The 18094-nt window shown below is 42.0% G+C and overlaps 1 protein-coding gene across 1 annotated transcript in view; it reads right to left on the reverse strand.

Annotated features, from left to right (window-relative positions):
- Positions 1-5048, reverse strand: part of C8B (complement C8 beta chain) — a 32017-nt gene extending 26969 nt beyond the window's left edge. The window contains exons 1-4 of the mRNA XM_090048850.1: positions 4867-5048; positions 3066-3219; positions 1932-2073; positions 837-978 (exon numbers count right to left, since the gene is read on the reverse strand). Of these exons, the coding sequence (XP_089904976.1) occupies positions 837-978; positions 1932-2073; positions 3066-3219; positions 4867-5006 (578 nt within the window). The 5' untranslated portion in view covers positions 5007-5048. The remainder of the gene's footprint in view (positions 1-836; positions 979-1931; positions 2074-3065; positions 3220-4866) is intronic.
- Between the last annotated feature and the right edge of the window lie 13046 nt (positions 5049-18094).

Consider the following 18094-nt stretch of genomic DNA (forward strand, 5'->3'; position numbering starts at 1 on the left):
TGTGCAAAGTGGGCCACTGTTAATTTGGATTCGGTCCGATTCAGGGGACAGTGAATCCACTAGTTGATTTGGATCACTGTCTTGATTCGATTTGGCCGAATCCAAGTCTGAAGATTCGATGCTGATTCAGAGAATCAGCAATTTGGCCATAGACACAGCTTTAAATGTTTTTTCTACATACCTCAAGCTACTGGCTGCGTCTCATGAATGCTGCGATGCTGGGGCAGATAGAGCATCCCACAGGAGTGCGGGGGGGTGGGGCTTATGCTTGGCGGCAGACCCAGGAGTGGACTGGAAATACCGACGTTGTCAAGCACACTCCCCCTGGCTCGGCAATTGGCCATGGAGGGACGCTAGGTGCCCCCAGACTCAGGAGGCACCAGTTGCCATGCCAAGTAGTGAGGGGGTGGGTCCCCTGTGCACTCTCCACCGAGTGTGCTGGGGACCTCCTTGCGCGCCTGTGGGATGCTCCATCTGCCCCAGCATCACAGTGTTCACGAGTCGGCTGGTACCTTGAGGTATGTAGAAAAAACATTTAAAGCCATGTCTATGTCCGAATCATCGCATCTCTCTGAATCTCTCCGAACTGATTCAGAGGGTTCCGAGTCGATTCGGAGACATGAAAGGGTCTTCTGATTTAATTTGGATTCAGAGATTCGACTGCCAAATCGAGCCACATCTCCACTGAATTGAATCAGCGACTTAAGCTTCGCACAGCCCTATTCATTACATTCTGATTAAAAGCCGCTTGGGTCTCCATAATATTTGGGTCATCCTCAAGAAGCCATTTAAATTAAGCCTCCTGTGTTTGTTTTATGCAAAGAATACAGACTTACCCTTTTGCCAGGTTCTCTATTGCCCAATATTCCTCCATCTTCTGGTTGCATTTTCTATACACTTTCCTACAGTTTTTTTCATCTGACTGATCCCCACAATCATCATCCCCATTGCAAAGCAGCCTCCGTGTAATGCATCTTCCTAGGAAGCCAGTGAATATGACTTATTTAAAAAATCCATTATTGTTTTATTAATCACTATGCATTGACAGTTCCCAGAAAGCTTACAATCTCAATAGAAGATTAAAATATATTGAATAAAGCTGGTTAGGCAATATTCTTCCCCCTGGAAAACTTTTACCCTTTAGCTATATAAAAAATAAAAAAATGCTGGAAAACTACTACAGCTGTGAGTTGTTTAGTCAAACAAGGAAAAAAAATCCAATAGAAAATCAGAACTTTAACTGAAGGCAGAAACAACCTGGTAATAGTTTTGATTAAACAATAGCCTACTTTACTTTTGAGAAAACCTTTGCTGAAAGAATGTTGTCTGGTCCTAATACATATGCATAAGAAAAAAGGTTTATTATTTGTGATCAAACACAGGAACAAATCACTTGAGGTTCTTTTAAAACAAGTTTAGGACATTTTCATTGGAGGGAATTACTTATGGTGAGGGAGAAATATGCCAATAGGATCCTTTAAAACAAGTTTTTAATGAGCTGAATAATAGAAATAAAGACTATTTATATCTATCTAGCCAGTGATCTTTCATCAAAATTGCTCTACAGAGATCTCTAAAAAAGTCAAGGCAGAGAGAGAACAACACTGTGATCTCAGGAATGTGCCAGCATCATAGATGCATGTTTTGCTGCTGCTGTTCTGGTTGCCGTCTTTTTTATTTTTAGCTTCCTGCTTAGAAAGAAACCACCCAAAATGTAAAGCAGGCTCAAGACTGGCCGGCTGAAAACTCAGCTACAGCACTAGAATTAAAATCAGTCATTTGCAGACATAATGCAAGTGCTGATAGACTCGTGGCTATATTCTGACATACGGTATTTTTACTCAGCCCAGGTCCTATGGAAGCAAGAAGTTCTTGCAACGCTGTTGATTGCAGCGGAAGCGGGGCTGTCCCCAAATTCAGTACGTACTTACCTGTAACCGCACAAACAAAGCCTTCACATCGAACTCTATTTCTGCAAGGACTGTTTGTCAGACAGTCTTCTGCTTCTTTGTCAGAGTAATCACAGGCATCTCCACTGAACTGAGAAGGCTGTTCCATGCGGGCAAATCTGTACTGTAATGAAATAGAGACTATTTTCTCGAGTGTGTAAAATTCATGAATTGTTATGGTTCCTATGTAACAATACACAGTTCTTGTACTGGGGCAGATTTGTTCTAGGAATAATGCCAATAAGATAATGAATGTGCAGAGATTCAATTTGCTTATAGCGTAGCTCACTTAAAAATATCATTTGAGATCATTTTGATGGGGATAAACAAGGCTCGCCGGGCACGACGGTGACTGTGTTGTTAAGAATGTCATTGGGACAGATTGCGTTAAAATAGGACTAACTTCACAATAGGTAGGTGAAAAATAAGAAAGGATTTGATTAATGAGCCTCTTTTTGGTAGGGCAGCATATAAATCTAATAAATAAATACATTCCTTGTTCACTCTTCCAATTAACAGCTCCTTAGTGGCCTCAGTTGTTATCTTCTAGCTATGTATTTATGTGGCCTTCAGCATCACTATGAATTCTTTTCTCCACTCTGTTTGTCATTGGATTCATAAGGTCATTTCCTCAGCTTGAAGAGACCCCCTAAGCATAATATAGACAGGACCAAGCAATGAAAAAGAGTCTTGGGGCCTGTGTGGTGTTGCAAGCCACTGAAATGCGTTGTTGAGACTGCTTATGGCCTTGCAGGAGACCTGCAGAAACTCAGCTGCTCTCCAAAGGCCTGTGTCCACTAACTACACATCCTATAAAACAAGTAGGGCATTCAGGATCTGATCCTATGCTCCCCAAGCGAAACAACCTTACATGGAAGTCTTCTGTGCTCCTGAGTCTCTCATGATGACATTTCCATGGTGTCTTGGCCTTGGACTCCAAGCAATCTCATGCCACCTTTTATTCCTCTGCAGATTTGCTCTGTGGAAGCTGGGCATGGCCATGGACAATGAGGAGGACTCTAGCAGTATGAATTTGCCCAGACAATGCCACTGAAGGAAATCTCACCTTCTATTTTTTTGCATCTCATGTTTAATACCTGGGCTGCAGAAACTCACCCTTTTCTTTTGACAGGGGTCACAGGTGCTCCATGATGACCAGCTGGACAGTACACAGTCAATGGGCTGTGGAGGGCTGCTTACTGATCGAGCCCATCTGCCTTTGGCTAGGCTCACGTTGGCATTATTTGGCTGAAGGGGTTCCCTTTCATTGCTGTATGTGAACAATGAATGATAACTTCAGTGTGTAGTATCACAGAGCCAGGAGTTCAGAACAGGGGCTGTAGGTCAATGCCTGTGCGTGTCCATGTGAAAAAAAAATCCTGTGTTGTGCTCCACTATGTCTTTCATGCAAAATATAGGTCTGAATAGTGATCTGTCTCCCACTCACTTTACACAGGTGCGACTCCTAGGAGCTGAAGCAGGCCAGTAATATTTCTAACACTGCAAACAGGAAGTCTGATTAAAGTATGTGTAGACATACTAGCCAAGCTAGCTTTCATCTAGCTTCAGTGTGGCTGTACAAGGCAACCTTGAGCACTGGGTATGGAGATAGGTGGTTTCTAGTAGTAAAATGCAGGCTGCTGGTTTCTGTAAACTTTCCTTTATCTGTTTCTGGTTTCCATACCCGCATATAATTCTTTATGTAGGCAGCACCAACTACAGTCCACAGGAGGAAAAAGAAGCCAATGAATGTAGCTGATACTGATCTCAGAAACAAGGTTACTGATAGTCATTTCCTGGCCCCACGTCATGTGACACTGACTCATGACTTAGTATTCTAGCATGGATGAAACTATGTCTGTCACTGTGCCGTGTCTAGTATTCAACTATCCTAGTAATAAGCCTTCCTGCACTTAATGCAAAGTCCTCCAATTTCATGTTGGGAACCTGAAGAGCCCTTGTGTTGTAGTCCACACCCCATCTTGCCTGTTTGCCCTTCCAGACTCCATTATGTTCATCTACTTTTTCATTTTGCAGAGCCTACCAGTCCTGTTTCCTATAGGTCAGATGGATTTTCAGGGAGTGATGTTAGATGCTTCCTCCTCTCGCCCTGCCAGTAATAAACAGATTATCCCTATTGATGCCCTCGGTACCTCCAGCAAAGTGGAGGCTGGATTTTGGGGGCAGGTGGTACAGCCATCCACTCTGGTGACCTTCAAAAGCGTCTCGACATCCATCTTGCTGGGGTCATCTGATCCCAGCGGTCTTTCCTGCCCAAGTGCAGCGGGGCTGGACCTGATGATCTATAAGGTCCCTTCCAGCCCCTAAGAACTATGAAACTATGAATCGATACAAACATTGTGAGCAGAGTCCCTTGCTTAGCAGATTGGTCTTATTAATACTGTGCATTTAGAAATTATTGATCCCACTGTGAAGGATGTTTGTATATGGGCAATAAACCCCCAAAGTTATTAACACAGTTGTCAAATTTAAGATCCCAGTCACTAGATACATAAAAGTTTTGCTGAGCCCATGGCCTGAAAATGCCAGTCAGTAAGCAGAAGCAGAGGTATCGAGCATTAGCTTCGATTAGTGTCCTGTACAACCCCAAAGAAACCCAGGACCATACAGTGCAAACAACACTTTGCAGTGCAAGCATTTTCCCTTCATTACAACACGGCTATGATATTTTGGCATATAAGTTTATCAGACAAGACCATTTTTTTTAAATTTTAAAACCAGTCACTTTGCACTACAATAATTTTTAAACCCGCATCTTCTGTTACGTGGCTCATAACAGAAATAGCTCAAGATGACAACCCTTATTCACCGTACAAAGCAAAAGCAGCTGATCATCATTATAGTCCATTACCTTTTATGTTGTTGCACAGATATTTATTTAAGAAAATTCACTTACCTTAAGCAATGTACCTTTAGAAATCCCAATACCAAACCAACCAGAAACAGCTTCATTAGGTAGAAAAGATGTCTTGTACGTGATGTACTTGTGATTCTAAGGTACCACCAGCAAATGCTCTCAGCAATCCTAAACAGCATAAACTCTAGTTCAATCTGTTATGGGATTTGAAAGTGGTTCAAGTAGCAAAGGGTAAATCAGGAGGGAGCTTTTCCTATCTGGCAAACAAAAGCTGACCCACCTCCTGACAACTTCACAAGACAAACTTTATAACCGTTAGCACGGAGCTTTCTGCTGAAAGCTCCAAAATCTAAGCTGGGGGAGTTGGAGAACGTGAAGACCAGCTCAGAAGCAATTTACATTTCCCCTACATTCACGGTGGTACTTTGAAGACACGGCAGAAAAAAATGAATATTTCACCAATAAAGTAAAATATTTATATCTCTGTTCCAAAAGCAGTTCAATCGAAAGTGGGAAATATGCTAAAAATCCAGTGCCTTATTGTTGGGAAGACCGCACTTGTTTTTTAACCTCTTGTATTTATTGTTCTAAAGGCCACACGGCACCTATAACCTGCACCAGATCCTGCAGTGAAACTCTTTGTTCTATGGACGATAGTCTAGTTTCTGAGGAGTGCTCAGTCCTTTGCTAGAAGTTACGAGTGTTTGGCACTGCATTCGATGTGGGTCTAGGATGCTATTTCGGTAAGAACTGCCGTATCAGACCCCATGATTGTGCTTTTCGAAACGAGATCTTTCAGTTCAGCCAGAAATTACTGAATCTGATGCAAGCATGACTTAGTTTTGCTCCATGACAAATAAACTATGAATCATCTTGAGCATGATGCACTGGATTTTCCTTCTTCTTATGACGTCTAAGGTCTTACAGTGGCTAGGTTAGTAGTGACCTGGTGAAAGTGTATGTTATACACAGTGGGTTTCATTTTACCCCTTCCATGCCCTCCCACTTCTGTTTTTCCCTATGAAAACTCTGAGCTGTCTGGGAAACAAATAGTTTTATTCACACCGCATTTGATAGCACTGTCTTTCACCTTTGGGTCAGAAGACGCAGACGGCAGTTATACGTAATGTCTTGAGTTCATGCAAGTGGCAGCTGCCCTGTTGTTTGTGTTTGCTGGTTGAAAGGTTTCCAGCTGAAATTTAAACATGCCCTGGCATTCCTTGGAAAGATTACAGGGAGGTGGGGGCACTTCCTTATCATGGTTAATATTCGCTCTTCCTCAAACAGTGTCACTGAAGGCCATATCTAAATTGTAAACTCAACATGCCCAGACCCAATGTTGTCGAACGTGACATGCATTTCCCCCAACATTACATTAATCCCCAGTAAGCACTGAGAATGGGCTACCTGGCACTGATTCTCAGCAGTGCTAGTTACCCTTCCATTCTGGGAGGCAGTGATCAAAAACCATGTTAGGGGACAGTATTGTGAAGAATGGAGTTTGTAATATAGACAGGGCCTAAGGAAAATCCTGTCAGGGACTGAGTTCCACAAAGTAGTCCCAAACACGTCCGTATCTCATTGGATTCAAAGGGTGAATTCATCCTGAATAAAGGGCAATCAGCGCTTTGCAGAATCAAGTCCAAAGGCTGCAGATATGTGCAAAATGGCTGTAGCAGCAGCCTTCATGGTTACTTTGGTTCTGGTGTCAACTATATCCCCCTGTATAGAAGGAAGTATGCCCCTGAGGTGAAGAAGCTGGTTTGGGTTTAGTTCCCGACATGACCAAAGACGTGTGAAACTTGAGGTGAGTCACATCGTAAAAACAACTCGAAAGCTCCAACTCAGGCAGCCAAATTAATGGCTAAATTTAACTCAGAACTTTGGAAAATCTGGACCCTCCGAGGTTCGGTTTCCCTTCTTTAAAATGGGAGGAATAGCCATCCTTCTTCCAATTTATGTCATCTCGTCTATCGACACTATAAGGTCTTTGGAAGAGAGTCATTCACTTGCAGTCTATAGGATTATGTCTCAGGACTACTTAACTAAGAGCAGCAGCAACGACGAAACACGGCACATTAGCTATTACAGGAATGAAAGGGGCCATACAAAAATCATGTGCATTAATGCTAGCAATACAGATCATGGTTAAAAGACAACTTCAGTTTAACAGAGTGAGGGAACACTTCCTCTTTGTACAATTAAACAGGTATCCATAAGCATCTGAAATATTAACATTTCTGCATCTCTTCAATTAAGCTATTTGGGTGCCTGTACACGAGTATGGAGGCTGCTCTGACACGCTGTAATTACAGCACGTTGGAGCAGATTTGATTAATCAAGTCTGCTGGAGCATGGTAGTTATCTCCTGCATCTCATGTATCAGTGTCCCTGCACTTCAAAATAGCGGCCGGGGGCTTTAGTTGCCAGTGAGCTTTTCACCTGATGTTACTAAGCACATAGTTACTAATTAACTGCTCTTTCATCTCTGACTATAAAGGATAAATGATGAAGAAAATGATGGTTTGGTAAGGCTTTTTTTTAAAAAAACCTGTTTCAAATGACTGTGTTGCAATATAAAACTAAAATATACCTACTGGATACAGCTCAACCTTTGATACAGTTTATTTAGCTGTTAATCATTTGCACACAAGTAAACACCATTTACAGGAAAGGTCTCGTGGGACCTTGTGGAGAATGACACTATGCAGGGCTGCGGTGCCAAGACGATACCAAGGACATGCTGCATATCTTACAAGAAACAGTCAAGTGCAGAGTTCTGAACTCAGGCCTTCATCTGTGCCATGCAGCCCCTCAAAGCACTCAGATTTCTGACCTGTGTGTTGACCATGGCTATTGCTGGATCAACAAGAGGCCTTGATCACAACAGAGGTTGAAATTCAGGCACCAGGCAATGCTATCTTTTCCAAACCATTTTTAAAGACAAAACTAGGCATTTATTGTAAGTCGTAACTGCTTTCCATTAGAGATGGGCCCAAGATTGAAAGTTGAGCAACAGATCTAGAATAGCATCTCTCCCTTCCTTGTAGTCAGGCTACAGTAACTACGTATTGCTGAGAATATCACCTTCTACCCATTCTCCTTCTCTTGGGTGTCCCATTTCTGAAGTTTTACCCTGTCTGAAACCATTTAGCACATTGGTGGTGGTGCCCAACCTTCTAGCCCCATGGACAAGTGGCACAGGAATGGCACAGGATTGGTCCATGGGCTGGACTGTGCATAGAGTCAGTGCGTGAGGTCAGTTTCTGGGTATGATCCCGTGTACCAACCTGGCCCTGCACACCTGGATCCAGCTGCAGAGCCATGCCACACATTGGTCTAGCTGCACCCTGGCTTGATCTAGTGCGCAGGGCCACATTATCCAGCCCCGGGGACTTCCCACGGGTCTGGAAATTTGGCAGCAGGGGAGGGGAAAAGTCTGGACTCATGAGGCATCCTGTGGGCTGGATGACAAAGCTCCACAGGCTGGATCTGGCCTGCAGGCCAGAAGTTGAGCACCACTGATTTAGAGGATTAGCCAGTCTGGCTATTCCTGCTTTTAGATTTCTAAGGATTTAACTCTAATAAAGTCATAAAATGCTGGATGAGGATTTCATGGGACCTAAAACTGGAAACTTGCTAACTGCCTAATTAATTTGATAATGTCCTTAAGCTCATAGCTGGAGGTTTCATGACCTGTGTAAACTATACTTTCAGTCTGTGGCTCACACACCTATAGTATGAGTTAACAGCTCTGGCCTCTGTATTGTTAGTCTATACATTTATCCAAAGATAGTCCTATTTATTGGCATGATATTTGCTTAAGTAAAGAAAGAGTTGCGATACATATTGATTCATAGATTCATACATGTAGGATTGGAAGGGACCTATGTAGATCTTCAAGTCTGACCCCCTGCCCTGGGCAGGAGAGAATACTGGGCTCATATGACCCCAGCTAGGTAATTATTATTGAGGATAAAAGGTTTTTCCATCCAAAGACTAGGCTGGTGCCAACTGACATCAGTGCACAGCATTAGAAATTTTCTCTCCCCTCCCCCTTTTTCCTAGTTTCTTTCTTTTTTTCCACATTTCCACTCAGTACTCTATATTTCACCATGTGTTTTCTTCTACAGAAGCAGAAAGCAAACACAATATTTCCTGGCAAAGGGAGAGCTCTCCTATTGAATTTAATGAGTGGAAGATGGAGTCATTAAATTGAATTTCAAATCTATGAAGACTAAATGGGTTTGAAACAGATTATTTCCAACACTGGCCAATGTCTTATAAAGCAGTGGGGGTCAACTTTGTGGCAGGCATACCACAAATTAAGCCCCATTCCCTCTGTGTGCCACTCTGAACTTCTTCCCCGTCTGATCTGCTGCTCTGCTTTCTGCATCCTGTCCTATCTGGAGCTGTGCTCCCTGCCCTCTCCCCAATCTGCTGCATGCCACACAGAAGCTGCCTGTGCCACTTGTGGCACGCATACCATAGGTTGGCCACCCCTGCTCTAGAGTATCTTTCACGCCGGAGTATCAGCCTTTATTACTTACAACAAAGTATATCTACTGTTATGATGTATATTGTACATAAGGAATTAAAGGGTTAGCTTAAGATATCTGATGTAACAAATTCCATGCCACCACCATTTTTGCTGTTACCAAAGTAATTCTTTGGTGGTGAAACTGAAGCTTTGACAAGGTGTTTAGGAACAGCTAACCGATTTCTGAAGAGCAAATCATGCTTAACCAATCCAATTTCCTTCTATGACAATGTGATGTGTTTTGTGCATAGGGGTGGGGGAACAGTAGGTGTAATATGTCTTGACTTTAGCAAGGCCTGTGAAACCATCCCTGTGACATTCTTATAAGTAAGTGAAGGAAATACAGCCAAATGAAACTACTCCAAGATGAGCACATAACAGGTTGGATAATCATGCTCAAAGAGTAATTATCAATAGCTTAATGAATGTCTAAGTAGGATGATGCATTGAATAGGGTTCCCCAGGGGTGTGTCCTGTCTGGTACTATTCAATATGTCCACTAATGCCTCAGAAGATAGAGCTGAGCGTACGCTGTGTAAATTTGCAGATGACACCAAACTGGACTAGGTAGCAGACACTATGGAGGATAGTGTTAGGATTCAAGTGGAACTTGATAACATGGAAAAAATGGTCTGAAAGAAATTGCACAAAGTTCAATAAGGATTAGTGCAGCATACTATATTTAGCAAAGAACAATCAAATGCTCATATACAGAATTAGGAACAACTGCCAAGCCAGAAGTACTGCTAAAAAGGACCTGGGGGTTATAGTGGAACACAAGTTGAATCTGAATCAGTAGTGTAGTATTGCTGCACAAAAAACTAAAAGCAACCTGGCATGTATTAACATGGAAGTGATGGGAAGTGATTCTTCCTTTCTTTTGGCACACATTAACACTCAGCAGGAATACCGCATCCTTTTGGAGAACTGCATTTCAAGGCAGATATGGATAAATTGGAAATAATTCAAAGGATAGCAAAAAAAAAAGTCTGATTTGAAGGTCCCAACAACACAACATACAATGAAAATTTGGAAGAATGAGGTTATTTAGTTTAGAAAAGACTAGGCTGAGAGGGAACTTGATTACAGCTTTCAAACACTATATATAAAGAGGATGATGATTAGTTGTTCTCTGTATCCAAAAAGGAAATGACAAGAAATAATGGACTTAAATTGCAACAAGAAGCATATAGGTTGGCTATTAGGAAAACCTGTCTAGCTTTTAGGATGGCCAACTACTGGAACAGATCATTTATGGAGGCTGTGGAAAAATTGCTAACTTCTCTCTGGTAATGAAGGAAATGGGAAGGACCTGTCCATTAGTCAGTATTTCCTCCCCTTTGTGAGACCAGAAGTGTTTTAAAGTAAAAGATTTTAAAGTAATAGTTTTACATACACAAAGATGCATACATACAAAAGATCTTATTTTAAAATGACTTACCTTTTTCAAAAGTACACTGAGTTTTTCATATAATCTCATGACTCCAAAAGTTGGGATTTTAACAAGAATGCCAAAAACGGCAAGACTTAAACTAAAAGCAGTAATTTTGCATGTAATTGTCTATGGAATGGGCCTCTCACACTAAGGCCATTTCTGATTCCAATCAAGTGACCATTTATTGTCCAAGAAAAAAAAAAAAGGGTGGAAGTTGGTTATATCATCAGATACGAGAACATCTAAAATGCTAAGGCAACAAGAAACCCTGGTGCTCCCTAGCCTTTCAGCTTCTGAGTACTAGGATACGGGTCTTTTCTCATCATCCTCAGAGATTTTTACCTGGCCTCAGTTGTTTATTTTTAGGGATGTCTCTGAATCTGAATGAACATTGATTTCCTTTCTCCTCAACCCCATACCGCTTTTTAAAAATACAGTGTGATTTACTTTCCTAAAAACATGGTGTGATTTGCTTTCCTTTCTATTAAGGGGACATTGACATATATGGATAATACTCAAGAGGCCATGAAATGGGATTGAAAAGATAGAAAATATCAGATCTTTAAAGACCTTTACCCCCTCTTCAATTTTTCCTTTGCAAAAAACCACTTAAACATAGTGTATTTGAGTCTATTATTCTTTTTGAGAATTTTCAGATCCTGATAAAACATTTTAGGCATGATAGATGAAGCACAAGACAAACATTTCCATTGAGATAAGACTATTTACAGCTCTAAAAATTAATAGCTGGACAGTTGTTTCCCTAATAGATGTGATATTTTCTACCACCAGTAGGATAATTTCAGAAAGAGATAGGTAATGATATTGGCAATCACGGGAATGGTATCGGGCTATCTCCCCATATATATTTCTCACTGTCATGTAGCTCTGTGCTGAGATGTATAATTTAGTTTCTGCACACCTTCAGACAACAATGGCAAGAAGTAAAAATACCCTTTCCCCCACTTCTAGATCAATCCTTGTATTTATCTGAAGTTATTTATGAAGCTCCTCTTCCGTAATCCTTTAGGCAGGGCCTGATTCTACCAACATGTAATTATGTAACTCCTGCTTGAATAAGGTCTACTGTGAAAGAGTTTACTGCCCTGCAATAAGGAAATCTGTTATTGTAGTGTCAGAAGCAACACCAAATCATAGTCTCAGCTCTTCTGTGAATGGTGGAGCCCCATTGAATTCAGGGAGGCTTACTTAAGGGCAGACCCACCCACACTGATCCAGGAATGGAAGCAGAGTCAATGTGTATTGTGCCCTGCAAATTTGGGCAATGATGCCAATAAATTTAATGCAAACTTTCACAAAACATAGTATCATGACTGATCTAGCTCAAATATTCTTCCTGGAGATTTCTCCTAAAGGGTGCACTTGGTGGTTGGCTTACAGGCTTTTATTCTGTTCCTTTGATTTTAGATTGTTTCATGTTGATTAAAGAAGCAAGCACATAACATGGAATGAAATCTCTTCCATGGCTACTTGAGAAAAGGCATCCTCACCAGCTCCTTTGTGATGACTCTCTTCCAACATCTAAGCGTTAGGGCTGTGCGAAACGGCACCATTCCGTTTTGCCTTGAGTTTCAACGGTTCGACAGAACAGTGTTGTGCATCGAATTTCATTTCAAGTCAAAACAGCTGTTCCTTTCAGCTCTGTTGAAACAGAAAGGCTGTTTTGATGCTGTTTCAATGTTTCACTGGGAATGGGGAGTCAGCTCAGCTGATCTAGCGTGGGGGACCAGGTAGCAGTCCAGCTGGGCTGCTTTGCTGCCCCTTACTGCATCTTGGGGTGGGGATGGGAAGTCAGCTCAGCTGGACTGACTTCCCATCTCCAGCCTATAGTCGAAGCATTTTGACCAGCCTCGTTTTGTTTCAAGGCTATTTTCATGTCCTTTGTTTCATTCTGATTTTGCTGTTTTGACCTGGAAATTGGTTGAAACAGTGTCAAAACACAATAGTAGGCGCAATTTTGCACAGCCCTACTAGGAGTCATTTGCTGGAAAAATACTGAATGTGAAACTCAATGACTTTATAAAGGACACTAGCCAAGCAACAAATTGGAGCACTAGAAATTCTAATTGCAGCCTAGAAACAAACAGAAAAAATTAGTTTATTTGTAAAAGCCTCTAGCCTGGGGTACAGACACAGGTAACTTTTAAAAGCACTAAGAAAGGGTTGCTTACCCTATATGAGCATGCATCAGCTGTTAGGACCTAACTGTTAAGTCTGCATCTTCCTATAGCGATACAGGTTAGCTACTGCTGAAACTCTAGCCCTGCATGAAACACCATTGCACAGCAATGGTTTTGCTATGCCTGTATCATTACTGGAGGATGTAAACCTAACAGTTATACTACAACAGCTCATAACACTAACTTTTGATATAGTTTTTACATCTTTATATAACCCAAAGGGTGTTGGTTAAAGTAAATAAACTCATTATATGACTCTAACACAACTATTATACAGTAATAAAATCAAAACCAAAAATTCCCAGTCAACACTATCAATTGCTGGTTTAGAATTCACTGACAAGGAAAGAGAAATCTATCAAAACTCAGAGAGTTTTACATATTCAGTGATTTATTCCGCAGGCCTTCTGTTAGTGAGACCCTCAGCATTGTATGAGATCACATCTGTAAGTAGTACTTACTAAATTACTGACTAGCTCAAACTCGCAGAACACTTGCAATTCATTTTTTATTGCAACAGTATTTCTTTAAATACAAGATTTTTAGTTATCTTTTGATTGAATAACTTAACGGAAAAGAAGTGGTGAGGAGCCTGATTTTTTTTTGTCCTGGAGCCTGCTTGTATTTTCTGTGGTCAGGGAGTGAGCTGCCAGCAGGTCATGCAGCTCCTGAGCGACAGGGGACCCTGGTGCTTCCCTCTGCAGCAGCAGCACCCACCCACTGGCACCCTGCCCAGCTGGTTTTAGGGAGTACCACTGCCAAAAGGGAAGCACCAGGGCCCCCCACAGCTCAGGGCCTGTCAGCAGCTTGCCCTCCCCGCCCCCCCCGCCGGCCACTGGAGAGGCTATATAAGCTGGCTATATAAAGAATCAGGCCCTTCTGCTTTACAAAAGCATTAGATTTAAAGAAGCTAAAACACTGGAAAACATTAATATTTGTGGCATTCTTATTGTGACAAACTACACATTCAAATTAAAGCTTGACAGAAACCAGCTTTAAAAATGTTCTACATTTTTCATGTAATAAATTTATGGCTTTCTGGCCATTTTCATAGCTTGATGGCCATTTTTATTGTGTGATAATTACTTTGCATGTGTAGCATGTCTAAATTTATTTTGTAATTAGCCAATTAACTGCACAATAGATGCAACTTATGAGGGACCTTTGCATCCCATAATCCAATAGCACTTCATTTCTTAAAAGAATCAGCTTCAAGGCTTTACATTGGTAGTTATGTAGCTTTTCAGTCTTGGAAAAATTCCCTTTGACTTCTAAACAAAACTGTTATAACTGCATTCCAGCGGCTGCAAAGTACGTGAACTCAAAGTACACAAACTTTGCGTCATTTTTTCACCAGTCCCATGGGACGGCCTTATCCACTATGGGTCAGAGAGGCCCAGGTGAGGGAGATTACATGCCCTCCATTGAAGCTGACCTCGTGAATGAACACCTTGACAGGCTGGATACCTTCAAGTCAGCTGGCCCTAATGGGTTCCACCCAAGGGTACTCAGGGAGCTGGCGAGCATCATAGCTCAGACCCTGGCAATGATCTTTGAGAGCTCTTGGCGCTCTTGGTGAAGTGCCTGATGATTGGGAGAAGGCCAATGTGGTGCCTATCTTCAAGAAAGGGAGGAAAGTAGATCTGGCAAACTACAGGGCCATCAGTCTGGCCTCTATCCTGGGGAAGGTCTTGGAAAAGATTATCAAAGAGGCCATCCTTAACAGACTAGCTGAAGGCAATATCCTGAGGGATCCCCAGCATGGGTTTGTTGCAGGTAGGTCTTGCCTGAATAATCTCATTTCCTTTTATGACCAGGTGACCTATCACCTGGACAAGGGGGAAGAGATGATGTTGTGCATCTTAACTTTAAAAAAGCCTTCGATCTGGTATCCCATGATCACCCCTTGGCTAAACTGGCTAACTGCGGCCTTGACCTCACCACAGTCTGCTGGCTGGGGAACTGGCTCTGCGGTAGGACCCAGAGGGTGGTGTTTGACAGGAGCCAATCATCTTGGTGCACTGTGACAGGTGTGGTCCCTCAAGGCTCTGTTCTAGGGCCTATACTATTTAACATCTTCATAAGTGATGTGGACACTGGTGTCAGAAGTGGACTGGCCAAGTTTGCCGACAACACCAAACTCTGGGGTAAAGCATCCACACCTGAGGACAGGAGGGTGATCCAGGAAGATCTCAACAGGCTCAGGAAATTGGCGGACGAGAACCTGATGGTGTTCAACACTGAAAAATGCAAGGTGCTCCCCCTTGAGAGGAAAAACCTGCAGTACTACAGATGAAAGGGACTGGGGGTCATGATAGACCACAAGATGAACATGAGCCTTCAGTGTGATGCTGCGGCTAGTAAAGCGACCAAAACGCTGGCTTGCATCCATAGATGCTTCTCAAGTAAATCCCGGGACATCATTCTACCACTATACTCAGCCTTGGTGAGGCCGCAGCTGGAGTACTGCGTCCAGTTTTGGGTTCCACAATTCAAAAAGGATGTGGAGAAGCTTGGTGCAGAGGAGAGCCATGTGCATGATCAGAGGTCAGGAAAACAGACCTTATGAAGAGAGGCTGAGAGCCATGGGACTTTTCAGCCTGGAAAAGCACAGGCTCAGCAGGGCCACCTATAATTTATCAGGGCTGCTTATCAGGATCTGGGGGAATGTCTGGTCACTAGAGCGCCCCAAGGAATGACAAGATCGAATGCTCACAAATTCTGCTGTGACCGATTCAGGCTGGACATAAGAAAGAATTTCTTCACTGTCCGAGCCCCCAAGTTTTGGAATAGACTGCTGCCGGAGGCGGTTCAAGCACCCACTTTGAACACCTTCAAGACACATTTGGATGCTTATCTTGCTGGGAACCTATGATCCCTGCTATCTTCCTGCCCCTGGGGCAGGGGACTGGACTCGATGATCCTCCAGGGTCCCTTCCAGCCAAAATGTCTATGAAATCTATGACGTACTGTACTACAACTCCAATTTCTTCTTCCTCCACTAAGCGTTTATAACCGGTACAGAAATATGTCAGTAGGATGTTATTAGGCACATTCATCTCTGAAAAGATTTCTCCACTCTTGTGGACTCTGTTTTGACTTCCCGAATGCCAACCAATTCCTTTTAGAAATCTCCTAATTATGCATGCAAGGTTTCTGCTCATCTTTATACAGTACCCAGTATGCTATGCTACACTATGCTACGCTTCTTCCCACCTGGGGCAACCCCTGAATATGTTTTTCCACATTTCTGGTTTGGATTATATTTTTTCTTTGGAACTTTTTGTACTTTCTAAATGAAAACCTTCTTCTACATATAGACTTTTGGAGAGTCTGGGTTTCTCAAGATTTATTTGCAAAATAATTCCTGGTAATATAACAACAACAACGTATCATTAGTAAGAATAATATTTTATAAATATTATCTTTATTGTCTTAGTGCATAAAGAGTCTAATCAGACCAAAGGTACCCACCCCCCAAAGCTCTCCTCACTACTACCACAAGCTCAATAGGCTTGTGTGGTTAAGATTTGACAGGCTTTACAGCCAACAGTATGCCATGGAGTGATATGGCCTTCTGGCCTTCTGGCTGCCTTGCACTCTTCTGCCTATAAGACCAGTGAGCCTTTAACTGCTGGGTTAACTGGGATCAGCCTCTGGTACAAGCCCAGAGGACAATCAAACACAGTCAAAAGTTATAACATGATACCTCCACTGCTATGCAATCACAACTTGTGCAGACACCCATAATATAAATACTGTCCCAAAACTCTTACAAGCTAAGCAAAAAAAAAAAAAAAAAGCACACTGGGTTATTTGATCTGTGAAATACTAGGATTCTCATATGAGGACGGACCACAAACCTGGGTTCTGCAGGTCAGATTAAGAGGTAAAGTCAGTTCACTCTAACCTTAAGCACTATAAAGCAATGCCTGAGCCAATTTTGCTCACATTCGCATATGTGCAAAATCATGCAATTAAATGTGGATATAAGTTAGCCTAGAATTCAAGTCTTTAATGTAAGATAAAGATCAAGTTAAGCCAATACATTTCTTTTTTACTATTATAATTTATCTGATCAGAACTTTAATTTCACTACTTTTGCCAAGCTTTTATTAAAATGAAATACAAACAACACTCCAAGCTCTCCATGGAAAGCTGACTAATATTTAATGAACATTCAAACACAGTAAAATCTGTGTTATTTGGCACTTTACCATCTGGAACGCTCTATTAACCGGCATGCCAATCGACGTGGAACCACCTGCTGATCGACGTGGCAAAAGTGAAACTGGAACTTCCAGTTTCGATGAGTCCCACTTCTTCATCGTTTGCCATTGCCCGGGGCAAAGCAGCCTGCATGGGGCCTCCCTCCCTGTCCCCCAGCACACTGATAGCCCTGGTGCACTGGATGTGGCAGAAGGAGTGGCAGTCTGAACAGGCAAAGACGCCTCTCAGATAACCAGAATATTTGGTTATCCGGCTCCCCCATTCCCCATGGATGCTGGATAACAGAGCTTTTACTGTCCTGCAATTATAATAGCGTTAACATGCACATACTATAAGAAAATGAACTTTATCTTTGAAAGGATTAAAAACTCTCAGCTGACAATATACACTCATATAAATAATTGCATGCATCAGCATGACATACAGGAAGATTAAACTTTTTTTTCTTTAGGGAAGAGAAAATAGTGCCAAAATATATATTTTTCCTCACTGAGTTTTGCTTCTTCTCTATTTGGCACTACTCAACAGAACAAACAGGTCATCCCATATGGAATCTACATGGCCTTCTGCTGCCTTTTGTGTTTAGAGTTGGCTAAATGTTCAGCCAATCTAATGAGGGTCCTGCCATCCAGCAAAATGCTTGAAACTATGCATAACTTGGAGCTTGTCAAAAGTTCCACTGAAATAACAAAAAGGCTATATAGCTGCTCTGGTTGTACGTATGCTAAAATATTTTTTTCCAAACAATAGGTCTGTATGCCCATATTTGAGTACTTGTGCTTCAAAAGTTTGGCCAATCAAGTCTATCTTTTCCAGTTCTTACTAGATTTTTTGCCATAAGAGTTGTCAAGTTTATGAATG

This window comes from Crocodylus siamensis, chromosome 5, assembly GCF_052110815.1.
Source record: "Crocodylus siamensis isolate JL-2025a chromosome 5, ASM5211081v1, whole genome shotgun sequence".
Classification (NCBI taxonomy): Eukaryota; Metazoa; Chordata; order Crocodylia; family Crocodylidae; genus Crocodylus; species Crocodylus siamensis.